Below are 27947 nucleotides of genomic sequence, written 5' to 3'. Positions count from 1 at the left end.
GAGTTGAAGTTCACAAATCATAGAAGAGCCATTTCTGACAGGCAGGCAGGTAAATAGATTAAGATTAGATTAGATTAGATTAACAGAGTTGGAATGGACCTTCCGACCGGTAGATGTGTATGTAGGTAGAAATAAATGGAAGAATTAAATCACTTTTAACAGAATGAAAAATTGATCAGATTGAACTGTAAACGGAACCAGAATGTCCAACCCAGTTTAAAGAGAAAAAATCCTTTCCCCCCCTCAATTTAATTCTATTTATACATTTTACAGGTTGCAAGCTGCCTGTTCAAGTGGGCAGGGGTGGAAAAAGCACTCTGTGCATGCCCAGAGGCACACCGGGCCGGGCTTCTAAATAGATTTGGGAAAGGAAGCGCCTACTCCCCCCCCTCCCCTTTCCTCCTCCCTCTCCCCTTGAGGCCACCCGCGCGCGATGCCCGCCGGGAACGGGAGTCCCCGCGGCCCTGAGGCGAGGGCGTCCGCGTCGAGGGGGGAACTCCATCTCCCGCCGTGCCCCGCGCGCGGGGGGGCCTCCGCCTCGACCGCGCTCGCGCGAGGCGTGCCGGGAGCGGGAGTCCCGGCGGGGGGTCCCTCCCGGAGAGTTGGCTAGAGCGGCGCACTCGGTTTCCCGGCGTGCCCCGCGCGGACCTGCGCGCGAGGGGCGTGGCGCGAAAGCTGAGGCGAGCTGAGGCGGAGGAGGCCGCTGAGGCGGCGGCGGCGGCGCAAGATGGCGGCGGCAGCGGCGGCGGGGGGTTCCGGGGCCGCCGCGCCGGGCTCTTCGTCCTCGGGAGGCGGCGGCGGGGCCTCCTCGTCCTCCGCCGCCGCCTCCTCGGCCTCGTCTTCCCCGGCGGCCGCCGCTTCGTCGTCTTCCTCGGGCTCGTCCGCGGCGGCGGCGGCAGCAGCGGCGTCCAACCCGCGCAAATTCAGCGAGAAGATCGCCCTGCAGAAGCAACGGCAGGCCGAGGAGACTGCGGCCTTCGAGGAGGTCATGATGGAACTGGGCACCACCCGGGTAAGCGGGGGAAGGGGAAGGGACGCTTCCGGTGGGGGGAGCCATTTCCGGTTGGGCAGGGGGACTCTGGGACCCATAATCCTGCGCCGGTCTCAGCTCAGGGCGATGGAGAGGGGTGGACTACCCCACCCATCATCCTCCGCCTGGTCTGGGTTGGTGGGTCTCTGGAGATAGATGGATTATCTTTGGAAAGGGGTGGACTATCCCACCCATCATCCTTTGCCTAGTTTGGTTTGGGGGTCTCTGGAGAGGAGTTTACTATCTCACCCATCATCTTTTTCTTAGGCTGAGTTGGGGGTCTTTGGAAATGGGTGGACTATCTCACCCATCATCCTCTGCCTAGGATGGGTCAGTGGGTCTCTGGAAAAAGATGGGTTATCTCATCCATCATCCCCGGCCTAGCCTGAGTTGGGGGGTCTTTGGAGAGGGGTGGATTATCCCACCCATCATCCTCTGACTAGTCTGGTTTGGGGGTCTCTGGAAGAGTCAATTACCTCACCCATCCTTTGCCTAGTCTGGGTTCTGGCTCTCTGGAGGGGTCTGGATTACCTCACCCATCACCCCCTGCCTAGCCTGGGTTTGGGGTCTCTGGAGAGGGCTTTACTACCCTACCTATCATCCTTCGCCTGCTGCCACTCCCCATGGCTCCCAATGAGTTCTGCTCCCATCATCCTGGCCTTCTTCCCCTCTCCAGTTCCCATGCTTTGGCTTCTGGCCCAATTCTCATCCCTCCCTATCTCATCTGGGGTTCTCAGGCCCATCCTCCCCTGCCCTAGGAGGCGGTTGAGCCTTTACACCCAATGGGCTGTCCAGGTTGGAAGGCTGGACCGGTGTGTGTATGTGGAAATGTCTTCGGAGAGGGGGGGCATACAAATATTATTATTATTATTATTATTATTATTATTATTATTATTATTATTATTATTATGTCAGTACAATACAGTAAACGAGATCACTATGCTGGATTTCGTATTCCATCACCAGTTGGGTGCTTCCCAAGCACCTAGGACTGCATGATGTAGCTGCGAATTATGTTTGCCGATCCCAGTAAAGTGGCATTATTATTATTATTATTATTATTATTATTATTATTATCATCATCATCATCATCATCATCATCATTAACAACAACAAATCTAATTAACAACAACAACAACAACAATAATAATAAAAATAATAATAATAATAGGAAAGAGAAGTGCCCTTTGACTTGGGGGGGGGGTTGGTGGGCTGAGATTGTCCTCCTTTAAGGGACTTACGCCCGTTCCTTGCACTTTCGACTGTCAAAGCTTTCCTGCATTCACGTCATCTAAATTCAGATGCTTGGCAACTGACTTGTACTTACGACAGTTGCAGCATCCCCTTTTACAAGCATCAAACTCAATGGAGGAAACCGAATTCGCTGAACAACTCTCCTACTCCTTTAACAAGTGCCGCAATTCGCTTAACAGCAGTGGCAAGTAAGACGTGGCAAGACGTAACCCGCATCTCCGCTTAGTTAGCTATAAGTTGTGGCCATAACTCGAGGACTAGCCATCTTTGGAAATGCGGGGGGGGGGGGCCTTTCCCATCACTCTCTTTTTGGGGGGGGTATTTTTTTCCTCCATATAAACTTTTTCAATGTCTTTTAAAATAGCTTCATAATACAATTAAAACAGTATTGAGTTAGTAAGTCAAATTATAATCCCACCCAAATTATTAGTTCCCAATTAATTACTTCCAGTATCAATCCAACCACCCCCAAACTTGACGTCTAATTTTGTCATCTAGATATCTAATTTTCTTCTAATTGAATTCAACCTTGATTTCCCTGAAAACCTATTGTATTAGTATCCTTATCCTTTAGTAATTCAGGTATGCCATAGTGCTTGCTCCTCCTTCTTATGTATTCCCCAGAACTCTTATTGAAACTAAAAATCAACTAAAAATAAAAAGGAAAATTATAATTCAAAAAAGGAAGGGAAAGAAAAGGGGGGGAAAAGGAAAGGGGAAAAAAAGAAAAAATTAAAAAAGAGAGAACCAAACTCTACTATTATAACAATATAGAAATTAATCAATCCATTATTTTAAATCTTCAATTAATATTTATCATAATATTGTAATCTTATTTCATTCCAAATAGTAATCAATTATTATTCAGATATTTATCACTTCATTATCATCCGCCCCGAGTCTTCGCGGCATACAAATTGAATAAATTATTATTTAAATTATTATCTTTCCCAATCTTTCATTGCACCCCATTTATTGGGTTTGCTTGGCCTTAACCAGAACCCCCCCCCCCCCCCGCCACACACACACAGATCAAAATCCCCATTTTTACAACTGGATCCTCAGGAATATTTTGGAAAATTTTAGAAACGGGACTGACTTGGAAATGGCCTTCAAAGCCGAGATGGGATTGTGTCTTAGCAAAATAGTGCCTCCGTCCGGCGGATCCGGCCTCGCCTGGGAAAGTGGGTATCCCCCGAGAGGGTTTAAAATTAGCCTGGACGGAGGACGAAGAAAAAAACACACACTCGGACGGGACGCCACCATCTTGGGGTTGGGTAACCTTGGCGTTGTCCCGCAGGCCGGGGCTGACAGTCGGCCCTCCAGAGCTGATGCCGGGGCTGTGTGTTGCCCACCGTGGGGTGTTAGCCCACGCCGAAAGATGGGGATGGCTGAGTCTGGGGGGTCTCCTGGAGGCTGACAGGTCCTGGTCCAGCCCGTGTGGATTTGAGGGATTCTCCAGCTCTGACCACAGTTGCCTGGACTTGAAGACTCTCAGGCAGCATGGTTAGACATTGAACAGGGTTAATATTGTCTCTGGAGCCAGTAAGGTTGTTTGTTATTTATTTATTCCTTCCTTCCCCTCTCCCTGCTTTCCCTTTCCTTTTTCCTTCCATCCTTTCCTCTCTTCCCTCCCTTTGCTTCCTTCCTTTTTCTTTTTCTTTCTATCTTTCCCTTCTCCCTCTCTTTACTCCTTCCTTCCTTCCACCCACCCACCCATCCATCTTTTCCTTTTTCCCCTTCCCTCCTTGCTTGCTTCTTTTATTTTTTATTTCTATTTTCCCTTTTTATTCCCTTTCTCTCTTCATTTTTTCCTTCTTCCCTTTCTTTTTCTCTTCCCTCCCTTTTCTTCTTTCCTTTTACTTTTTCTTTATATCTATCCTTCCCTCTTCCTTCCTTCCTTCCTGCTTTTCCTCTCTTCCCCTCATTCCCTTTGTTTCCTTCCTTTACTTTTCCTTTCTATCCTTCCCTTCTCCTTCCTTCCTTCCTTCCTTAGAAACATAGAAACATAGAAGTCTGACGGCAGAAAAAGACCTCATGGTCCATCTAGTCTGCCCTTATACTATTTTCTGTATTTTATCTTACAATGGATATATGTTTATCCCAGGTAGGTTTAAATTCAGTTACTGTGGATTTATCTACCACATCTGCTGGAAGTTTGTTCCAAGGATCTACTACTCTTTCAGTAAAATAATATTTTCTCATGTTGCTTTTGATCTTTCCCCCAACTAACTTCAGATTGTGCCCCCTTGTTCTTGTGTTCACTTTCCTTCCTTCCTTCTTTTCCTCTCTTCCCTTCATTCCCTTTGTTTCCTTCCTTTACTTTTCCTTTCTATCCTTCCCTTCTCCCTCTCTTCCTTCCTTCCTTCCCTCCCTTTTCTTCCTTTCTTTCACTTTTTCTTTCTATCCTTCTTTTCTCCATCTTTATCCTTCCTTCCAGCTTTTACTCTCTTCCCTTCATTCGCTTTGCTTCCTTCCTTTACTTTTTCTTTCTAACCTTCCCTTCCTCCCTTCCCTCCTCTTTTTCCTTCCTTTTCCTCTTTCCCTTCCTCCTTTTCCTCCACAATGACTGCCCAGTTCATAAGAAAAATACTGTACCCCTTACCACTGGCCTCTTCCCAAAGCCCCTTCCACAATTGGACCCAGTGTGTGTTGTGGGGAGTCACAATGAGAAAAAGATCAAAGAAGTGTCCTTATCTTGTTTCCCCAAACTTCAGATTTCGGGCACCACAGAGTTTCAAAGTGTTTTCCAACTTCGAAAACCCAACAAAGTTTCCCGACATCAGCGCTTGTTCAATTGCTCAACCTTTGAGTGCACAACACCTGTGCAGAAGGAGGAGAGAATTAAAATTCTGCATTTGATGCTCCAGAACGAAAATGCTCAGAAATTTTAATTTTCCCACTCGGTTTGCTCCCTTCACAAAAAAGTGGGTTTGCGAGGCATAACGCTGCTTTTTCCTTCAATTTGATTTGCAAGTCCGTAGAACAAAAATCTGTTGAATAAAAAGTGATAGGTGAAAGGGTCTCTCCTCCCCCCCCCCTTTATAGAGGGGGGGAAAAAATTATTTCTCACTGGATGGAAAGTGCAAATGACTCTTTGCAAGGACCGAGCGAGAGACTCTTTGCAAATCTGGTTTGGCGTCCTTATTTTTATTATTATTATTGTTATTTCTTTTGCAATGATAGTCAAGGAAGGAAGGAAGCGATGAATAATTTTAAATAACGTCTTGACATTAAGTGGCTTCAGAAACGGCAGATTACAATCCATCATCCTGTTGGACACATGACTCCTTTTCTGAAATATTTGGTGCATGAGGTTTCAGTTTTATGTGGGGGGGGCAGCTTGGGTGGTGGGGTTGGGCTAGATGACCTCCAAGGTGCCTTTCAACTCTCTTATTCTATATTCAGTGCTTGCCTTTGGCGGTTTTGGGAGCTTCATCACTGGAAGCTTTCAAGAATATTATTATTATTATTATTATTATTATTATTATTATTATTATCATCATCATTATTAGAAACATAGAAGTCTGACGGTAGAAAAAGACCTCATGGTCCATCTAGTCTGCTCTTATACTATTTCCTGTATTTTATCTTACAATGGATATATATTTATCCCAGGCATGTTTAAATTCAGTTACTGTGGATTTACCAACCATGTCTGCTGGAAGTTTGTTCCAAGGATCTACTACTCTTTCAGTAAAATCATATTTTCTCACATTGCTTCTGATCTTTCCCCCAACTAACTTCAGATTGTGTCCCTTTGTTCTTGGGTTCACTTTCCTATTAAAAACACTTCTCTCTTGAACCTTATTTAACCCTTTAACATATTTAAATGTTTCCATCATGTCCCCCCTTTTCCTTCTGTCCTCCAGACTATACAGATTGAGTTCATGAAGTCTTTCCTGATACGTTTTATGCTTAAGACCTTCCACCATTCTTGTAGTCGGTCTTTGGACCCGTTCAATTTTGTCAATATCTTTTTGTAGGTGAGGTCTCCAGAACTGGACACAGTATTATTCCAAATGGGTTCTCACCAGCGCTCTATATAAGGGGATCACAATCTCCCTCTTCCTGCTTGTTATACCTCTAGCTATGCAGCCAAGCATCCTACTTGCTTTTCCTACTGCCATTATTATTATTAATTGGATTTGTATGCCGTCCCTCTCCGAGGACTCGGGACAGCTGACAATTGGACTTCCATTTGTCAGAAACGGTGTAGGGTCTCCTGCTTAGGCAGGGGGGGCTGGACTATATGACCCACAAGGCCCCTTCCAATTTTGTTAATCTGCAAATCTGTAAATTTTCATAGACCTGGCAGGCAGGTTCAGTAGCTGGAAGGGACGGTCCTGAATATTTCCCCAACCAGTCCTTCCAGATAGGTCAACAAGCAGAGATTCCATTCCTTGGGGCCTCTTCCAAGCGTTATCTCCAGGTAGTCCTCAAATTACGACTGCGGTTGGGCCCCAGAATTTCCATTGCTAACGGACGCAAGTTGTTAAGTGAGCTTCAACCCGTTTTACAGTTTTTCTTGCCGCCGTGGTTTTAAGGGAATCAATATCTTTTTTGTAGGTGGGTTCTCCAGAACTGAACACAGTATTCAATCAATCAATATCAACTTTATTTGATTAGTCAATCGACCATATCAAAGCGAGGAAAAGGACCTCATCGGTCGTCATAAAACTGTGACAGTATTCCAAATGTGGTGTTCAGTTCTGGAGACCTCACCTACGAAAAGATATTGATATTGATCAAATTGAACGGGTCCAAAGACGGGCTACAAAAATGGTGGAAGGTCTGAAGCATAAAACTTGATCAGGAAAGACTTCATGAACTCAATCTGTATAGTCTGGAGGACAGAAGGAAAAGGGGGGACATGACAGAAACATTTAAATATGTTAAAGGGTTCAATAAGGTTCAGGAGGGAAGTGATTTTAATAGGAAAGTGAACCCAAGAACAAGGGGCCACAATCTGAGGTTAGTTGGGGCAAAGATCAGAAGCAAAGGGAGAAAATATTATTTGACTGAAAGAGGAGTAGATGGTTGGAACAAACTTCCAGCAGACGTGGTGGGTCAATCCACAGGAACTGAATTGAAACATGCCTGGGATAAACATAGATCCATCCTAAGATAAAATACAGGAAATAGTATAAGGGCAGACTAGATGGACCAGGAGGTCTTCTTCTGCCGTCATTCTTCTATGTTCCTAAGGGAATCGCTTGCATGCTTGGTACCGCGGTTAAGCGAATTCAGGATCCACAGACGCTCTGCGTGTGTATGCACATGCTTTTGGCACGCGAACTGAAAAAGGTTTGCCATCACTTTCTTAGTCCATTCCAGACACCCGTGGTGGTCCCAATCTCCTCTTAAAAGTTTTGCTTAACTGGTGAGAAAACAAGATCGTAAAACGGAGCACAACAGACCCAGCTGCGACGGAAAATTTCTGTGTCTGTTGTTGTCGTAAGTCAGGTCTACCTTGCTGGGTCGGGGTGCCAGGAGAGAGCTTTTAGCGTCCTCTCTGCTCCCCCCTTGCTCTGCTATCTTGAGCCTTCGTTGCAGCACACACTCACACACAATGAGATTGTGGTATGTTGGAAAGAATGCTGTCCATCAGCTTTGCGAAGCGGCTGCCTGCCCAGGGCAGTGAAGGATCTGTGCGGGCTAGCTATGAATTAACCATCATTCTGCTTCTCTTCCTGTCTTCAGTTGCAGGCTCAGAAGTTACGACTGGCGCACAGCCGAGGACCCTACTATGGCGGATCGCTGCCCAACGTCAACCAGATCGGAAGTGGCGCGGCAGAATTTCAGGTAACCTGTCATTGGAACAAGCCAACATCCGTGGATCTTCCTTGCCATTTCTTCCGTAATTGTTTTGCTCTTCTGTGTGGGGGGCTCCTTGCCCTGATTGGCTAAGGGAATATGGCCCAGGCTACTGCTGAACCCAGATACAATCTTTCATTGGCACTCAGTTTATGGAAATTGACACACAATGTATTGCAATAGACACCTAATTTTGAAATTGACTGCACAATGTGTTGGAATTGACCGTATATTGGAATTGTTACGTAAAATTATTGAGGTTGACAGAAAATTATTGAAATTGACACACCGTGTGTTGGAACTGACACACAAATTATTGTAATTGACACATAGTTGATATTGCAATGCACAATGTATTGAACTGATGCACAATGGCATTGAAATTGACACAAATCGAAATTGACACAAATCGAAATTGACATGAGTTATTGAAATTGACACATTATTGAAATGGACACAGATGATTGAAAGTGACGGAATGGACATATAAATTATTGAAATTGACACAAATTGAAATCGACACAAATGATTGAAAATGACACAAATGATTGAAATTGACATAAATGATTGAAATTGACATAAATTGAAATTGATATGAGTTGTTGAAATGGACACACTATTGAAATGAACACATTATTGAAATTGTCACACATTATTGAGAGTGACGAAGTGGACACATACGTTATTGAAATTGACACACATTGAAATCGACACAAATTATTAAAAGTTACACAGATGATTGAAGTTGACATAAATTGTTGAAGTTGATAGCTTATAGGAACTGACACACAAGTTATTGAAATTGACACAAATTTGGCAGATCCTGCCTGATTTTCACACTTTTCACAGACCTCCCCGTCCTGTCCCAACCTCTCTCTTTGCCCCTCCAGGGTCCCCTCCATTCTCCGCTGGACTCGGCCCGGGGCACGCGGCATCACGGCCTGGTGGAACGGGTGCAGCGGGATCCTCGCCGGATGATCTCTCCGCTGCGTCGTTACGTACGACATATATCCTTTCGCCTCAAGACGAGTGTTTCTTTCCCTTCACTTATTTATTTATTTAGTTATTTATTGGATTTGTATGCCGCCCCTCTCCGCAGACTCGGGGCGGCTAACAACAGCAATAAAACAATATATAACAAAATCCAATACTAATAACAGTTAAAAGCCCATTATATAAAAAACAATCATACATACAGACATACCATGCATAAAATTGTAAAGGCCTAGGGGGAAAGTATATCTCAGTTCCCCCATGCCTGGCGGCAGAGGTGGGTTTTAAGCAACTTTCGAAAGGCAAGGAGGGTGGGGGCAATTCTAATCTCTGGGGGGAGTTGGTTCCAGAGGGCCGGGGCTGCCACAGAGAAGGCTCTTCCGCTACGCAACTCCAGCTACCGAGAGACACTTTTGGCAAGATGGGGGGAAATCTATAAATTTAAAACATAAACACACACACCAGCCTTGGGCTGGAGACTCTGTGGAGATCGGACTGCAAAAGGATTCCACTTTGGAATCCTTTTGCTGTCTGAATAAAAAAAGAAATAAGGTACTTGACTATTCACATTTTGACAGCTGCAAGGATAGTAGAATCTGATAAAATATTGGAAGAAGGGATGATAGTTAATGGACTATGCAGAAATGGACATGCTGTCAAAAAAATTAGAAGGGAAAGGAGATTTAGAATATTATAAGACATGGAGAAACTTTTATTTATTAATTTATTTATTAATCAGATTTGTATGCCGCCCCTCTCCGCAGACTCGGGGCGGCTAACAATAAAAAGACAATGTAAACAAATATAATATTAAAAATAATCTAAAAAACCCCAATTTAAAGAACCAATCATACATACAAACATACCACGTATAAATTCTATAAGCCTAGGGGGAAGGGGAAATTTCAATTCCCCCATGCCTGACAACAGAGGTGGGTTTTGAGGAGCTTACGAAAGGCAAGGAGGGTGAGGGCAACTCTGATATCCGGGGGGGAGTTGATTCCAGACGGTCGGGGCCGCCACAGAGAAGGCTCTTCCCCTGGGTCCCGCCAGACTTTCTTTTATGATTGGCTTGAGAAAAGAGTAAAAAATATGTAAATTTAAGGAATAAATACCCCCCCCCCAAAAAAATGCAAAGCAATAATACAATAATAATAACAATGTTAATAATTAAGAAAAGAGGACAAATAATTATCTGATTGAAAACTTCAAATGAGTTGGGAAAGTAGTTTCCCAAATGTTGGGTATATGGTTTTTTTTTGTTTAGATTGTATATTTGCGTTTGCTTGTTTTCTTTGTCATTGCAATATTTTTATTATGTAGAAACATTTTTTTAAAAAAAGGATTCCACTTTGGGGTTCAGCCTAGAACTTTTTGGTGACCCACAACATTGTGGTCTTCCTTAACTCCCCCATCACATCGACAGTTCTCCTTACAGCCCGTCGTACCTGTCCCCACCTGCCGAACCCAACTGGAGAAGGTGAGTCTTTACCATACTTTAAATACAGAGCAAGCCACTGCTATACAAAGTGAGAGCACACCTCCTTTGCTACTGCCACTGATGCTGTTGTCTAGTTTGGTAATGAAAAGTCTGCAAGAAATCAACCTGAGCTTAGAGAGCACCAAGGACCCCATGGTCCTCCTCTTCCTCCCATTCCTCCTCCCCCTCCTCTTTCTCCACTCTTTTTCCTCCTTCATTTCACAACACACACACACCTTTCTCTTAGCACTGATGACGTTGCCTAGTTCAGTGTTTTTCAACCAGGGTGCCGCGAAGCTCAGAGAGAGAAATTTGTTTGTTTGTTTGTTTGTTTATTAGATTTGTATGCCGCCCCTCTCCGTAGACTCGGGGCGGCTAACAACAACAATGAAAAAACATATAACAAATCTAATATTTAAAATAATTAAAAGACCCTTATTTAAAAAACCGAACATACACACAAACATACCATGCAATAAATTGTATAGGCCTAGGGGGAAGGGAATATCTCAATTCCCCCATGCCTGACGACAGAAGTGGGTTTTAAGAAGCTTACGAAAGGCAAGGAGGGTGGGGGCAATTCTGATCTCTGGGGGGAGCTGGTTCCAGAAAGAAAGCAAGAGAGAGAGAAAGAAAGAGAAAGAAAGCAAGAGAGAGAGAAAGAAAGAAAGAGAACAAGAAAGAGAGCAAGAGAGAGAGAAAGAAAGAGAAAGAAAGCAAGAGAGAGAAAGGGAGAGAGAGAAAGAGAACAAGAGAGAGAAAGAAATCAAGAGAGAGAGAGCAAGAAAGAGAAAGACATAGAGGGGGGTAGGGAGGGAGAAAGAGAGCAAAAAAGAGAGGAAGGAAGGAAGAGAAAGAAAGGATGGAGAGAGAAAGAAAGAGGAAGGAAGGGAGAGAAAAAGAGGGAGAGAAATAGAGCGAAAGGGAGGAAGAGAGAGAGAGAGAGGATTTTTTGGTCCAAACTTTTTTTACACCCTCCCCAGGGTGTGCCCCAGGGTTTCATAAATGTAAAAAAATGTGCCGCGGCTCAAAAAAGGTTGAAAATCACTGGCCTAGCTGGATCATGAAACGTCTGCAGTGAAACCACCAAGCTCAGACACCACCTAGGACCCCACAGCTACCATCCGTTGCCCTTTGCTTTTCCGCCCTGCTGGTTTCATCTCAATCTCCTCCTTCCCATCCGTCACTTGAAGGTCATCCTTGATTTATGGCCGTAATCGAGCTTTTGCAGCGCCTGGGTCATAAGTCATGACAGTCACAAACCACATCGCCACTCTGTTTTTACGGCCTCACTATTTTCTCCCCATGGTTGTCAATTTGCTTTCCCAAGTTTGGCCAGATTTCGGGAGACTAGATTCGGATCGCGGAAATGGAGGCGGCCACTAGAGGGCGGAAAAGGGATTTGGGGAAACCTTTTGTCTGTGTTGCTGCCCTCTAACAGTAGCCTGTAGAACTGCAGTCCAGATTTGAAATGTCTAAAACAGTGATTTTCAACCTTTTTTGAGCCGCGGCACATTTTTTACATTTACGAAACCCTGGGGCACATTGAGCCGGGAGGGGGCGGCTAAAAAAAGTTTGGACAAAAAAATTATCTCTGTCTCTCTTCCTCCCCTTCGCTCTATTTCTTTCTCCCTCTTTCTCTCCCTTCCTTCCTCTTTCTCTCTCTCTCCATCCCTCTTTCTTTCTCTTCCTTCCTCCCTCTCTTTTTTGCTCTCTTTCTCTCTCCCTCCCTACCTCCCTCTATGTCTTTCTCTCCCTCCTTCCCTCCCTCCCTCTTTCTCTCTCTTTCTTTCTCTCTCTTTCTCTCTTTCTCTCTCTTGTTCTCTCTCTCTCTCTCTCTTGCTTTCTTTCTCTCTGAGCTTCGCGGCACACCTGACCATGGCCGCGGCACACTGGTTGAAAAACACTGGTCTAGCAAACCATCGGAAGGCAGTTTTTCCCAACAACCTTGGAGTAACTCTGGTGTTTTTGGTGTCGTTGCAAAGGACTATGCCTTGGAGCAATTTTCCTGTGGAGAAAGAACGCTTGTTTAGACTGCCTGCCTCACTCAACAGGTGAGCCCTTATTTATTTATTTATTTATTTGTTTGTTTGTTTGTTTGTTTATTTCTATTTTCTCCTGCGGTGTTTCCCCCCCCCCCCCCCAAATCAACAGGGTTTTTTTGTTCCCACAAATTATGCCTGAGTGGCTTTGGGCCCCTGTGATTCTGAAGAAAAAAAAAGAAAATATTTCCTTTTCAATATCTCTCTGCACCTTCTTCCCCAATGCTTCTCTCTTTATATTTTCCTCTTTTTTAAAAAAAAATGTATTGGTCTTCTTCTCCCTAAAACCTCTAAATCCGTGTTTTATTTCCTTACCTGGTTTTGTCTGTCTTTATACTTCTCTTTTCAAATACATCTTGAGAGTTGCTCTCTACCAAAATGATTGTTTTCATAGTTTTAGAATATCATCAGCCAAGAGATTAAACTCCGTTGGTAACCCTGAATATTAACATTGAAATAAGACTGCCCAGGTCCTGCCATATATTTTTTTATAATTGCTTTCTCAGTTACATTTTGGACAAATTTCGGTTAGAGTGATGTCTCTCCACCATGGCGACTTTTATGGGGTGGACTTCAACTCCCAGAATTCCCCAGCCAGCATGTCATCTCGCATCTGGCATAGCCAACTGAGGAATTCTGGGAGTTGAAGTCCATCCCTCTTCAAGTTGCCACGGTTTCTTTAGAGAATAGAGAATTTACAGTTTATAACAGAATGGAATTTAGAAGGGGAATTGAATAAGAATAGAATAGAATATTTAATAGAATAGAATAGAATACATTTGAATAGAACAGATTACAATAGAACAGAGAAGAATAGAATAGAGAAAAATAGAATAGAATATTAATAGAATAGAATGTAGACGAATAGAATAAAATGCGGAATAGAATAGAATGCAGATGAATAGAATTGAGAAAAATAGAATAGAATATTAATAGAATGCAATGCAGATTAATAGAATGCATATGAATAGAATAGAATAGAGAAAAGTAGAATAGAGAAGAATAAAATAAAGAATAATAGAATAGAATATTAAGAGAATAGAATATTAATAGAGTAGAATGCATATGAATAGAATAGAATGCCAATGAATAGAATAGAATAGAGAAGAATAAAATAGAGAACAATAGAATAGAATATTCATAGAATAGAATATTAATAGAATAGAATGCAGATGAATAGAATAGAATGCAGAATAGAATAGAATGCAGAATAGAATAGAATGCAGAATAGAATAGAATGCAGATGAATAGAATAGAGAAGAATAGAATAAAGAATAGAATATTAAGAGAATAGAATGCAGACGAATAGAATAGAATGCAGATGAACTGAATAGAATAGAGAAGAATAAAATAGAGAACAATAGAATAGAATGCAGATAAATAGAATAGAGAAGAATAGAATAGAGAAGAATAGAATAGAGAAGAATAGAATAGAGAAGAATAGAATAAAATATTAATAGAATAGAATGCAGATGACTAGAACAGGAGTTGGAAGGGACCTTAGAGATCTTCTAGTCCAACCCCTTGTTCAGGCAGGAAACCCTATACCATTTCAGGCAAATGGTTGTCTAACCTCTTCTTAAAAACTTAAAAAAACCACTGCCTTTCATTTCCATTCGTGGCTGTTTCGGAGATAGACTTCTACTAGATAAGGGGTCTCCTTTATGTCGACTCTTTGTAAGCCTTTCCCCATCCTGGTGGCTTAAATCTTTTCTTTTAACCGTGGTTCTTTCCTACATCCCCTCCTACAGCACTGCAAGGGTTGGGGGGGACGGGTACCTAAAGAGGAGGGACGTAGCCTTTATGGGGAGAGGATGTCTCCTTCCACGGAACTGCAGCATAAGGTTTGCTCCAGGTTGCAAGCCTCAAAATCTGCTGGGTGTATGTTTTGACAAATCAGATTCGATGGGCCTTTCTGCAGTGGTAGAAATTTGGGGGGGGGGGGAAATAAAACGCCCCAGACTCGTTCTTCCGTTCATCTGGTGTGCCTTCTCCTCTCTCGTGTGTCTGCCTACACACAGATATACACACACAACACCCCTTGGCTACTTTCTTCAATGCACAAGGCCACGGAGGAGGCGGCGGCCGATGTGCTCGCAACCCAACAATGGCCCTCATTATGTTCCTTTGGAAGAACTGTAGCAGCCTAGGCCTCTGCCTTCTTCCCCCCACTTCCCCTCCGTTTTGTGCCCCAGAGACATTGTTAAAAAGGTTAGGGCAGAAATGGAGCAAGGAAGGAAGGAAGGAAGGAAGGAAGGGGAAAGAAAGGAGAGAGAAAGAGAAAAAGAGAAGGAGAAGGAGAGAAAAAGGGAAAGAGGAAATAGAAAGAGAGAGAAAGGGAAGAAAGAGAAAGAAAGAGAAAGGAAAAGAGGAGAAAGAGAGAGAAAGGAAAAAGGAAAGAAGAGGAGAGAGAAAGAAAAAGAAAGAGATGGGAGAGAGAGAAAAAGAAAAAGGGGAGAAAGAAAGAGAAGACAGAAAAAAAGGAGAAAGAAAAAAGAGGGAAGAGAAAAATGAGAAGGAAAGAAAAGACAGAAAGAAAAAGAAAGAAAGGAGAGAGAAAGAGAAAGAAAGAAAGAAAGGAAGGAGAAAAAGAAAAAAAGAGGGAAAGAGGGGAAAAAGAAAGAGAAAAAGAAAGGAAAGAGAAAGAAAGAAGGAAAGAGAAGGAAAAAGAAAAGGTTTCGGCCTCTATGGCAGCTTCGTTAACAAGCAACCTCTCCTCCTCCTCTCCCGGGGAGGCTTCTTGATTCCACGTTTCGAACTCGGCACCAGCTGGTGAGGGAGGTGCTGTGTGCATCTAAAGTTAAGCTCGACTGGCAATCCCAGCGGGGCCCAAATTTCCCGTCGCGAAACAAACCGTTGTAAGTCAAGGACGAGCCGTATCGGGGTGTTGCTGGTGGTGGTGGGTTTCACAGGATTCTTCCTATCTGTTAAGATGGTGCAACGTTTTGGAGAATCTAAAAAACCCCCTGCCCGCTGTTATTCTTATAATTCCACCTTTTCCTCCTTCCGTAAGCAGAACAAATTCGGACTCCGCCCTGCACACCAGTGTGATGAACCCCAACCCACAGAACGCCTACCTGGGACCCTCCCAGGCGGGGCCCCCTCCCAATCGCAAGAGCGGTGAGTGGCTTACTGGGGGGGCGGGATGTTTTTTGCCGAAGGCATCTTCTCCATCAATTTGAGGTCGTGGTTTCATGGTGGTTTCATGGTGATTCCATTTCACATATTTATGTATTAAAATATTTCTTTTTTATTCTACAACTACCACGTTTCCCCGAAAATAAGACCCTTTCTTGTGTTTTTTTTGAACCCTGAAATAAGCCCTTGGTCTTATTGCCATGTACTCAAAACCCCGATTGGACTTATTATCAAGAGAGGTCTTATTTTGGGGGGAACCAGGCTATTGTATTTTATCCTACTCTCACTTTAAGTTTTGTGTGTTTGTATAATATAATATTATGTATACACTGCTCAAAAAAATAAAGGGAACACTTAAACAACACAATATAACTCCAAGTCAATCAAACTTCTGTGAAATCAAGCTGTCCCACTTAGGAAGCAACACTGATTGACAGTCAGTTTCACCTGGATTCAATGAGAATATTTCATTCATTCAGATCTAGGAGGTGTTATTTGAATGTTCCCTTTACTTTACAAGGCAAAGGCTGGAAGTTCAAATCCCAGTGAGAGGGTATGGCTAGCTGATGAGGCCAGAACAAGGCCGAAATAGATTTATCCTAGTCTCCCTTAATTTTAAAATTCAGCACAAACATGTGACATCCATCCATCCATCCATCCAAATAATAATAATAATAATAATAATAATAATAATAATAATAATAATAATAATAATAATAATAATATAAAATAATTAGTGACGTGCTGGCCGGGAAGTGGAGTCTTATCACCTCACAATCTGGAGTCTGAGTTTAATCCTAGATAGAGGCAGATATTTCTGTCTCTATCCTGCTGAACAAAATTCCGTTCTGGAAACAGGGAAGGCAGTGGGCCAGTAAAAACACTGTTATCTCCATTCAGACTCCACCACACATGGGATTATGGGGTCTTTGAAAGATGATGATGGCTGTGTTTGTGTGTGAGCATATAGACACTCCGAGACTTGAAGCATTTATCCATGTCTCTCAGAAGTTGAGCATTTGACAAAGGGTGGACTTCAACTCCCAGAATTCCCAAGCCAGCCGTGACAATTCTGGGACTTGAAGTCCGCCCTTTTTCAAGTGTTCAACCAGTGAGAAGCCCTGATTTTAAGAGGGACCCAACCAAACTGAGCCAGGCCAAGGAGCCGGGGAGTGTGTGGAAGTTTGTAGCCCCAACCGTGTTTCCTACTCTCTTCTACATGTTTTTCTTCTTTTTCTCCCTTCTTTAAAGGTTACCTAGATCCTGATACGGATAGCAAAGGTAAGAAAGACCCTCCTCCTTTTGGCCCACCCAAAAATCTTTGCCTCATTTGTTGTGCGCACAAGCAATTGAAGGGGATGAGCATCTAAACGTTGGCAGTTTTTCTTAGTTTTACAAGTGGGAAAGAGTGAGAGGAGGCTGTGATCTTTCTCTATCTCTTCTGGTCTCTTCTCTTCTTTCTCTTCTGGTCTACCTTTTCTCTCTTCCCCTCCCTTGTCCTCCTCCTCTCCTCTCTTCTTTTCTCTCTTCCGGTCCTCTCCCCTCCCCATCTCTCTTATGGTCTCTTCTCTTCTGATCTTCTTCTCTTTTCCCTTCTTTTTCCTTTTCTATTCTCTTCTGATCCTCCTCTCTTTTCTCTTCCATTCCCTTTTCTGGTCCCTTCCCTTCCTTCCCTTCTCTCTTCTGGTCTCTTCTGATCCTCTTCTCTCTTCCCTTCCCTTCTTTTCTCTTTCCCTAAATCTCCCTTGCGAGAAGTTGAGGCAGCATCCTGACCCTTCTGTCTCTCCCTCCTCCCAGTCTTTCTTTTCCAAGTGCCTTCCATCGAAGAGAGCCTCTTGGACGACGGGAAGCAGTCGCTGAAACCTTGGGACACCAAGAAGGTGAGCGCCAGGGCATCTCCGCGGCTTTTCTGACCACTGGCCCATCGGTTGCAGAAGCGAGGCCTCGCCAACTCCCCCTACTCTGTATCCACTAACGGGCTATTTTTTTTCTTTCTCAGCTCTCCTCGTCTTCCGCCCGTCCCCGTTCCTGCGAGGTGCCTGGAATCCAGTAAGTAGAAGCGGCGTCTTTCTCATTGCGACTGTCGTTGTTGAAGATCAAAGGTCAGAAAAGAACCCCCCCCGCCCCCCCAGCTCTGCATCTCCTCTTGAGCAAACCAGGGGAAGGGCTAGGAGAACGTCAGGGCGCAGCTGTTGAAACAAGTCCCACATTTTGATCTTCCACTTTTGGTTAAAATTAATAATAATAAAAATAATAAACTCAATGCCGGTAGAAACATAGAAGATTGATGGCAGAAAAAGACCTCCTGGTTCTCTGCCCTTATACTATTTCCTGTATTTTATCTTAGGATGGATCTAGGTTTATCCCAGGAATGTTTAAATTCAGTTCCTGTGGATTTACCAACCACGTCTGCTGGAAGTTTGTTCCAAGCATCCACAACTCTTTCAGTAAAATAATATTTTCTCACGTTACTTTTCATCTTTCCCCCAACTAACCTCAGAGATCAGTCAGTCAGACAGTCAATAGCAATAGCATTTAGACTTATCTACAGCTTCACAATGCTTTACAGCCCTCTCTAAGCAGTTTACAAAATAGAATAGAATAGAATTTTTATTGGCCAAGTGTGATTGGACACACAAGGAATTTGTCTTGGTGCAGATGCTCTCAGCGTACATAAAATAAAATATACATTTGTCAAGAATCATGTGGTACGACACTTAATGATTGTCATAGGGGTCAAATAAGCAATGAAGAAGCAATATTAATAAAAATCTTAGGATATAAGCAACAAGTTACAGGGTCAGCATATTGCCTCTCAACAATCTGAGTCCTCATTTTATCCACCTGGGAAGGTTGAGTCAACCTTGAGCCAGTGGTGAGATTTGAACTGCTGAACTACAAGCAGAAGCAGCCTGCAGTGCTGCACTAGCTACCGTTGCCATCAAGGCTCATGAAATGGCTGCTCCAGTTTTGGTCACCACAACTATAAAAATATATATTGAGACTCTAGAACAAGTGCAGAGAAGAGCAACCAAGGTGATCAGGGAACATCATCTTTCGGCTGTGGCGAGGGGGACGTTTGCCCTGGTTCGCCTGGTGCACCAGTTGCGGCCCTATTCGGACCGGGACTCACTGCTCACAGTCACTCATGCCCTCATCACCTCGAGGCTTGACTACTGCAACGCTCTCTACGTGGAGCTACCTTTGAAAAGTGTTTGGAAACTTCAGATCGTGCAGAACGCAGCCGCGAGAGCCATCGTGGAGCTTCCACGATTCGCCCACGTTTCTTCAACACTACGTGGCCTGCATTGGCTGCCGATCAGTTTCTGATCAGAATTCAAAGTGTTGGTCATGACCTTTAAAGCCCTACATGGCATTGGACCAGAATATCTCCGGAACCGCCTGCTACCGCACGAATCCCAGCGACCGATAAGGTCCCACAGAGTTGGCCTTCTCCGGGTCCCGTCGACTAAACAATGTCGTTTGGCGGGGCCCAGGGGAAGAGCCTTCTCTGTGGCGGCCCCGGCCCTCTGGAACCAACTCCCCCCGGAGATTAGAACTGCCCCCACCCTCCCTGTCTTTCATAAACTACTCAAGACTCATTTATACTGCCAGGCATGGGGGACTTGAGATAGTCCTTCCCCCTAGGCCATGCAATTTATGCATGGTATGTTTGTGTGTATGTTTGGTTTTATAATAAGGTTTTTTAGTTGTTTTACTATTGGTTTGTTCATGCTGTTTTTATCATTGTTGTTAGCCGCCCCGAGTCTACGGAGAGGGGCGGCATACAAATCCAATAAATAATAATAATAATAAAATAACTGAAGGCTTAGAGGTATCACAAGCAGGAAGAGGGAGATTGTGATCCCGCTGTATAGAGCGCCGGTGAGACCCCATACTGTGTCCAGTTCTGGAGACCTCGCCTACAAAAAGATATGGATCAAATTGAACAGGCCCAAAGACGGGCTACAAGAATGGTGGAAGGTCTTAAGCATAAAACGTATCAGGAAAGACTTCATGAACTTCACGTCCTTTCCGACTCTTGTTAATCTCATCTCATCCTTTTTGTCTCGTTCCCTCCTTCCGCCAGCATCTTCCCGTCCCCCGACCAGCCTGCCAACTTGCCTCTCATCCCGTCCACCCTCAACACGGGAGGGTCCCTTCCGGATCTGACCAATCTCCACTTCCCTTCGCCGTTGCCTACGCCCCTGGACCCGGAGGAGTCGGTCTATCCCAGCCTCAGCGGCGGAAGCAGCACCGGCAACTTAGCTAACACCTTGACACACCTGGGTATCAGCAGCGGCATGGGCCTCGGACACGGCTACGACCCTCCAGGTACGGATCGGGGGGATTGACAATGTGTTGCCGGGCAGAGAAGGCGTGCGTGGAGATCTTTACATATGAGCCGCAGTGGCGCAGTGGTTAGATTCGGTACTGCAAGCTGCTTCTGCTGACTGCCGGCTGCCCACAATTTATTATTTTATTTATTTATTAATCAGATTTGTATGCTGCCCCTCTCCGCAGACTCAGGGCGGCTCACAGCAATAATAATACAATGTAAACAAATCTAATATTTAACTAAATTTAAAACCCCAATTTAGAAACCAATCATACATACTAGCATACCATGCATAAATTTGGCCGTTTGAATCTCACCAGGCTCAAAGGTTGACTCAGCCTTCCGTCCTTCCGAGGTCAGTAAAATGAGGATCCAAACGACGCCTCTAAGCCATCGCAATTCAAAGTGTTGGTCATGACCTTTAAAGCCCTACATGGCATTGGGCCAGAATACATGCGGAACCGCCTTCTACCGCACGAATCCCAGCGGCCGATAAGGTCCCACAGAGTTGGCCTTCTCCGGGTCCCGTCGACCAAACAATGTCGTTTGGTGGGCCCCAGGGGAAGAGCCTTCTCTGTGGCGGCCCCGGCCCTCTGGAATCAACTCCCCCCAGAGATTAGAACGGCCCCCACCCTCCTTGTCTTTCGCAAATTACTCAAGACCCACCTTTGTCGCCAGGCATGGGGGAGTTAGGATATTCCTTCCCCTAGGCCATTACAAGTTATGCATGGTATGTTTGTGTGTATGTTTGGTTTTTATAATAACGGTTTTTAGTTGTTTTATTAAATTGGATTGTTACATGTTGTTTTTCATCATTGTTAGCCGCCCCGAGTCTGCGGAGAGGGGCGGCATACAAATCCAATAAATAATAATAATAATTATTATTTTATTATTATTTATTGGATTTGTATGCCGCCCCTCTCCGTAGACTCGGGGCGGCTAACAACAATAGTAGAAAACATCATGTAAATCCAATACTAAAAACTAATACTAAAACAATTAAAAAAAACCCTTATTTGTAAAACCAAACATACATACAAACAAACATACCATGCATAAATTGTAAAGGCCTAGGGGGAAAAGAATACCTCTAATCTCGAGGTGCAGGTTGAAGCAGATAGCACCAATAAAATTCAAAACAAAGAATTTTAATATGAGAGGGGGTTAAAATATAATAGTTATAGTCAATAGCGCTGATGATGTTACCGAGTTTGGTAAGATCCATGCCCCGATTTCAGTATCAGATGGAATTTGACCCTGTAAAATTTTATTTTATTGATTTATTAGATTTGTATGTCGCCCCTCTCCGTAGACTTGGGGAGGCTCACAGCATACAACGAAACAATTCATAACAAATCTAATAAATTAAAAAAAACTTTTTAAAAACCCCATTAATAAAACAGACATACACACAAACATATCATACATAAATTGTATAGGCCCGGGGGGGGGGGTGTGTGCCTCAATTCCCCCATGCCTGACGGCAGAGGTGGGTTTTAAGGAATTTACGAAAGGCAAGGAGGGTGGGGGCAGTTCTAATCTTCGGAGGGAGCTGGTTCTAGAGAGTCGGGGCCGCCACAGAGAAGGCTCTTCCCCTGGGACCCGCCAGACGACATTGTTTAGTCGATGGGGCCCGGATAAAATTTCCAAATGTTATTCCCTCCTCCTCCCACCCAAAAAATACGAGAGATTTATCCAGTAGGACGGGTTGTCACCCCAATTCGTCACGTTCGTCTGGACGAGTTGTATTTCCATTGGACCTGGGGGGTCAAGGTGGCAACGGCAAATCGCCCCATCCATCTTCTTATACGTCCTGGCAGATGTTTCGGCATTTTATTCCATTTTGTGTGAGTGCGTGTGTTGTATGTTGTGTGTTGGCAAATCGGATCGTTTCTCCAGCCCGGAGCGGACGAGGAGGAGGAGACGTTGCCCGTTGTCTCTCACTGCTCGGTCATCACCGCCGGACGTCCCTCAACCATCTGTGTGTGTGTGTGTGTGTGTTTTGGTTATCTCATGGATTTATGTTTCTTTTTGTTTCCCATTTTTATTTTTGTGTGTCCACGCAGGGCTGTGTTCATCTATGCAGAGCTCCCTCAGTAACCCCTGCCTCCAGTCCTCGCTCAACGCCCCCGCCCTCTGCCCTGCGCCCTCCCCGCTCGGCGGCCAGTCCATGCCCTCCTCCCTCAGCACCCCCTCGCTCTCCACCTCGCTCAGCAACCCCTCCCTCCCCACCTCGCTCAGCGCCCACGCCATGCCGCCTGGGCCGGCTAACCCCCGGCTGCCCCACCCACACCACCAGCCTCCCCTCGGCTTCGGGGGCCCGGCCTCCTCTTCCTCCTCTTCCTCCTCCACTGCTTCGTCCCCGGCCGCCTCCTACACCTCTCTGAACGCTTCCCCAAGGCGCAGGGTCCCCCTCAGCCCCCTGACTCTCCCCATGGCTGGAGATGCGAGACGACAGCACCCCAAACAGTTTTCGCCAACTATGTCACCCACATTGTCTTCCATCACCCAGGTACGCACCCGGGAGTGGGGAGGGGGCTTGTGACGGGAGTATGTGGGGCCTCCTCCCTTTTGTGCTCCTCGTCCCTCTTTTTCCTCCTTCCTTCCCTCCTTTCCTTCTTTCCTTTCCTCCTTCCTTCCTCCTCCCTCCTTCCTTCCTATCTTCCTTCCTTCCCTCCCTCTTTCCTTCCTATCCTCCCTCCCTCCTTCCTTCCTTCTTCCTCCCTATCTTCCTTCCCTCCTTCTTCCTTCCTATCTTCCCTCCCTCCTTCCTTCCTTCCCTCCCTCCTTCCTTCCCTCCCTCCCTTCTGTGTCGTTCACTTTTCTTTTCCCATCTCATTTCCACTTCACAATCTCCCCTCACTTCCCGTCCCTTTCTAAGGACCTCTCCCAATTATTAATTCTTCCCCTTCTGATCCTGAGCAACCTCAAGGTAGGTAGTCCTCGGTTTAACAGGCGTCCAATGCTTCCGTCGCTAAGCGAGACGGTGACGTGAGATTTACCACCTTCCCGGCCAGAGGTGTTCAGGGAAGAGGGAGTTTGAGTTCCGCTCCACTCATAAATTGAGGATCCTTTGGGGTTGAGGTGGGGGGGGGTCCAGCCGCATCCCCCGAAGAGCTAAGACCCTCCACCCTGAGCATTGCGGGTGTGAACACCCCCTCCTACCACAAAGGAGTCTGCCGTACACCCCCGTGGGGTGCACCCCTGCCTGACTCTTCCCTCCCGCTTCCAGGGGGTTCCGTTGGACACCAGCAAGCTCTCGGCCGACCAGCGGCTTCCGCCCTACCCTTACAGCCAGCCGGGCGCGCTCCTTCAGCATGGCCAGAAGTCACAGCACCCGGCACCCGCGGGAGTCCCTACCTCTCCTCAAAACCGCCAGCCGCCTCAACCGCCCTGCCTGTACCCGACGCATTACCAGCCTAACTCCGTGCCCCAGCACCAATTCAACCAGCCGTTGGGCGACTTCGGCTTTGGCAACGTGAGTTTTACCTCCTCCCCCTACGCCGCTCGCCGATTTCCCAGGCTCGTAGTGGCGAACGAGTGTGCGCGTGTCTCGGGAGACCGCATAGTCTCGAAGACAAACCTCCGACAACGGGATTGCATTGTGCCTTTCCTCCCGCAGTTCGACCCGTACGGCTTCGTCGACAACACGGCGGGAGGTTTTGCCTTCAACAGCAACGCCTTCGCGGAAGACATGGGTGCCTTAAATTATTCGCCGAGCTACAACGTGGGGCCGCCGGTGGGCGGAGGGGGAGGCCCGGGCAGCAACAGCACCGCCGTGAATGATCCCCACTTACTCGGGCGCCAGAACATGAGCAACTGCAGCCGTCACGGTCCCATTCCGAACATCATCCTCACAGGTAACGGTCGTTGGCTCTTTTGCAGCGAGTGGGTTTGTTCATTTTATTTGCGTTTAAAGGGGAGACTCGATCGAAGGGTATAAAATCATGCATGGGATAGAAAAGGTGGGTAGAGAAGGATTCAAGGGTCGTGATTTCTGACCGTCTCAAAATGGGAGAACAGTGCGGTCAGGCGGGAGGGAAAGCGAGTAGGATGCTTGGCTGCATAGCTAGAGGTGTGTTCTGTCGGGCTCTCTGGTAGACTCCTCCCAAAAATTCACAGGTACAAATTTCAGACACACACACGTTTGAAAAATTCAAAACAATGTTCTTTATAATGAAAATTCACTTAAACCAAGCCCTCTTTTGGTATAGCCAAGAGCCCTCGTCTCCAAACAAACTGGTAATTTGTACAAGTCCCTTATCAGTTCTGTGAGACTTAGTTTGCAGCTGTGAGGCAATTCACAGTCCTTCTTCTTTCACAAAGTGAAACACACTTTGCTTTGGTTTAGTTTCAAAGCGGGGAAAAATCAGCACACAAAAGGTCAAAGTCAGTAAAGCAGTCACGAAACACAAGGATCAGATAATCCTCCACAATGGCCAAACCCATAGGCTGCTATTTATAGCAGCCTCCCTAATGACCACAGCCCCACCCAACCACAGGTGGCCTCATTTTCTTTGATAATAATCTCTCAGTTGTTGCTGCCTATGCATCGCTCTCCGCATGCGTGGCTGTATCATTAACTCTTGTTCTGAACCCAAGGAGGAGCTAGATAATTGATCTCCTGAGCTGTCTACCACACTCTCCTCCTCCCTGTCACTCGTGTCTTCTTGGTCAGAGGAGCCTTCATCAGCAGATTTCACCGGGGGCAAAACAGGCCTGCAGCATGTGGATGTCTCCCCCACATCCACAGTCCTTGGGGCAGGAGCAGGGTCAGAGCTAACCACAACAGAGGTGTAACAAGCAGGAAGAGGGAGATTGTGATCCTGCTATATAGAGCGCTGGTGAGACCCCATTTGGAATAATACTGTGTCCAGTTTTGGAGACCTCACCTACAAAAAGATATTGACAAAATTGAACGGGTCAAAAGATGGGCTACAAGAATGGTGGAAGGTCTTAAGCATAAAACCTATCAGGAAAGTCCTAATGAACTCAATCTCCGGAGGACGGAGGGGGAAGGGGGAATATGATGGAAACATTTAACATTTTATCGAGAAAAGTTCGCAAGTAGAGGCGTTCTTAGGTAGAGGTACCACTGTATATATTTCCTTACTTTTTCTTTACTATATTATATTATATTTATTTATTTATTAATTATTATTTATTATTTAGATTTGTATGCCGCCCCTCTCCGAGGACTCGGGGCGGCTCACAGCAAAGAAAAACAAATCATAAATAATCTGAATACATTTAAAACATTTAAGATTTAAAAAGAAACCCCATATAGTACATACACACTCACAAGCATACCATACACAATTTAAACATGCCCAGGGGGAGATGTCTTAGTTCCCCCATGCCATACTTTTTATTTACTATATTATATAAGAATACTATATATTCTTTACTATATTATTATTATTTCCTTGTTTTCTGTTCTATTTTTTAAATTTACTGCACTTTTTATAACCGTAGCGGTAGGATGGATTTAGGTTCCACAGCTCAGCTCTTCGGGCTGCGATTTCTGTCCCCCAAAGTTGGTCTCAATCGGCCTTTCACTCCACCCTGCCTCCTTGTGTAGCTCTGGTTGTCTCGATTTTTCCTCTGTAGGGGATTCCCCGCCCGGCATCTCCAAAGAAATCGCCAGCGTCCTGGCGGGCATGCCGGGCTTCGAAATGGACACGCCGTCCCTGGGTCTGGACGAGGATCTGAAGATCGAGCCGCTGGGCTTGGAAGGACTCAATATGCTGAGCGACCCTTACGTCCTCCTGACGGACCCCTCGGTCGAAGACTCCTTCCGCACCGACCGGCTCCAGTGAACCAGAAGGGGTACCCAGAGCCCTCCACACACCCCTCCCACACCGCCACCCCAAAACCCGGCAGGGATTAACGGGACCCTCGCGCGAGCCGCGGAGAATCAAACGGGGCCGCGCCACCAGTCCTCGAGACAGAGCGGACAATTCGCGCTTTGCTTCCTCCCCGTTTCCCAAACGCGTCCCCCACACCCCCGGGGGCGACCCCCGTAGCTTCAGTAGCTTGAATCCCCCCTTACTTGTGGCCGAGAGGTAGGGCCGGTCCTGGGTTGGAGGGGCAGTGAGACAGCAGGATAGCTGTCCTTTTCAAACACGACCCGGCATCAGATGGACCGTACGAGCGGATGCAGCCAGAGATGTCCGGGTTGGGCGAGATCAGGGGTGGGGGTCACCGTCCGAACCCCTTCAAATCAAGCAACGGGATGAAACGAAAGCATCTTGGCCGCCTTTTGCCCCGTGATTCTACCTGTGTATCGTTCCTGGTGGCTCCCGGAGGGAGGAGAAAAAAAAAAAAAGAGAATGTCAATCATTTTGTTATCCCCCCCCCTTAATTTTTCTTTCCTAATCGATTTCTTTCTCTTATATTTTTTTTATTTTTAAATAATTCTGTACATAACTCTTTTCTCTGTTTCCTTTCTCTCCTCCTTCTCCTCTTTCTCTTTCTCTCTCTCTGTGTCTCAAACTGCCATGTTTTACCACCCTGGAGACATGAAGGAGAATAGTTCCTAGTTTTAAGGCACTTCTAACTTTTGCATTCTTAATCCGTCGGATGTCGAAGACCTACGGCCGAGGGCCGGGGAGCGAGGGGAGGGGGGGGCTAGTGGGAAGACTTCCCCCCCCACAAAGCCTGGGTCGGTCCTGGACCCGGCTTGTCGCCTCCTTCCACTTCCCTTCGAGGAGGAGATAAACCAGAATGATTTTATTATTATTTTTTAAATACATGTGAATTATCATGACGTCCGGCTTCTCGTGTGTGGCTCTCTTTCGCACCCTGATCTAAATCAGATATATTGACAGGAAGGCAGTTGTTCAACAGGTCACAACCACTGGGCGCACCCGTCTTTCCGATTCACCGAGCCAGGCTACCGAGGAGAGCGAGTGGGTGACGTTTTTTTCTTTGTGTGCCGGCCAGTCTACCTCGGCCCCTTTTGGAGGGCGACTCCGTTCCGTCCCGTCCGTCTCGTCTTCCTCCCAGCCGGCTATGAGGCAGGTTAGTGCTCACTTTTGAGGTGCGGTGGTGGGCTTCCCCACTCTCCCCCCTCCACACACAAATACCCCCACATTTAATGACGACGATTCAAAAATACGGATTTGACTCCTGAGCTACGTGCAAAAAACACCTTAGGATTTGTTCTATTTACTGGGGTGGGGTGGGGGTGGATCAATTTCACTTAGGATTCAGTCCCCGATAGCTCCAAAATGGGATTTCCAGCCATTTTGAATATCCTACTAATGGGTGAACAGTACGGTCAGCTGGTAGGGATAGCAAGTAGGATGCTTGGCTGCATAGCTAGAGGTATCACAAGCAGGAAGAGGGAGATTGTGATCCCGCTGTATAGAGCGCTGGTGAGACCACATTTGGAATAATACTGTTTCCAGTTCGGGAGACCTCACCTACAAAAAGAGATGGGTCAAATGGAACAGGCCCAAGGACGGGCTACAAAAATGGTGGAAGGCCTTAATCATAAAACCTATCAGGAAAGACTTCATGAACTCCCATCTGTCTAGTCTGGTGGACAGAAGGGAAAGGGGGGACATGATCGAAACATTTAAATATGTTAAAGGGTTAAATAAGGTTCAGGAGGGAAGTGTTTTTAACAGGAAAGTGAACCCAACAACAAGAGGGCACAATCTGAGGTTAGTTGGGGGAAGGTTCGGTTGGGAAAGTTTGCCTATTTGCCCATGACTCTAAAGTGTGCAATAGGGTTGATATCCCTGGAGGCGTCTGTAATATGGCAAATGATTTAGCTTTACTAGGTAAGTGGTCAAAGCAATGGAAACTGCAGTTTAATGTTTCCAAATGTAAAATAATGCACTTGGG

The 27947-nt window shown here is 45.7% G+C and overlaps 1 protein-coding gene across 1 annotated transcript; it reads left to right on the top strand.

Moving 5' to 3' along the window:
• Nucleotides 1–687: 687 nt before the first annotated feature.
• On the top strand, nucleotides 688–26862 carry CRTC2 (CREB regulated transcription coactivator 2). Its single transcript, XM_070766424.1, has 14 exons — nucleotides 688–1012; nucleotides 7988–8089; nucleotides 8992–9108; nucleotides 10513–10574; nucleotides 12560–12628; nucleotides 15633–15736; nucleotides 17006–17035; nucleotides 17552–17634; nucleotides 17754–17803; nucleotides 19845–20089; nucleotides 22160–22605; nucleotides 23326–23571; nucleotides 23716–23953; nucleotides 25704–26862. The coding sequence occupies exons 1-14, from the start codon at nucleotides 728–730 to the stop codon at nucleotides 25910–25912; spliced, it is 2286 nt and encodes a 761-aa protein (XP_070622525.1). The 5' UTR covers nucleotides 688–727; the 3' UTR covers nucleotides 25913–26862.
• Nucleotides 26863–27947: the final 1085 nt, after the last annotated feature.

Source organism: Erythrolamprus reginae, chromosome 13 (assembly GCF_031021105.1).
Source record: "Erythrolamprus reginae isolate rEryReg1 chromosome 13, rEryReg1.hap1, whole genome shotgun sequence".
Classification (NCBI taxonomy): domain Eukaryota; kingdom Metazoa; phylum Chordata; class Lepidosauria; order Squamata; family Dipsadidae; genus Erythrolamprus; species Erythrolamprus reginae.
The sequence above is the reverse complement of the archived record's forward strand: the minus strand, read 5'-3'. Positions and strand labels throughout refer to the sequence as shown.

Excerpts from the sequence above, each read along its gene's own strand:
- CRTC2 (XM_070766424.1), top strand. The coding sequence starts at position 728 with ATGGCGGCGGCAGCGGCGGCGGGGGGTTCCGGGGCCGCCGCGCCGGGC. Across the intron at positions 10,575-12,559 it reads GCCGAACCCAACTGGAGAAG|GACTATGCCTTGGAGCAATT; the intron begins GTGAGTCTTTAC and ends GTCGTTGCAAAG. Across the intron at positions 17,036-17,551 it reads TCCTGATACGGATAGCAAAG|TCTTTCTTTTCCAAGTGCCT; the intron begins GTAAGAAAGACC and ends CCCTCCTCCCAG.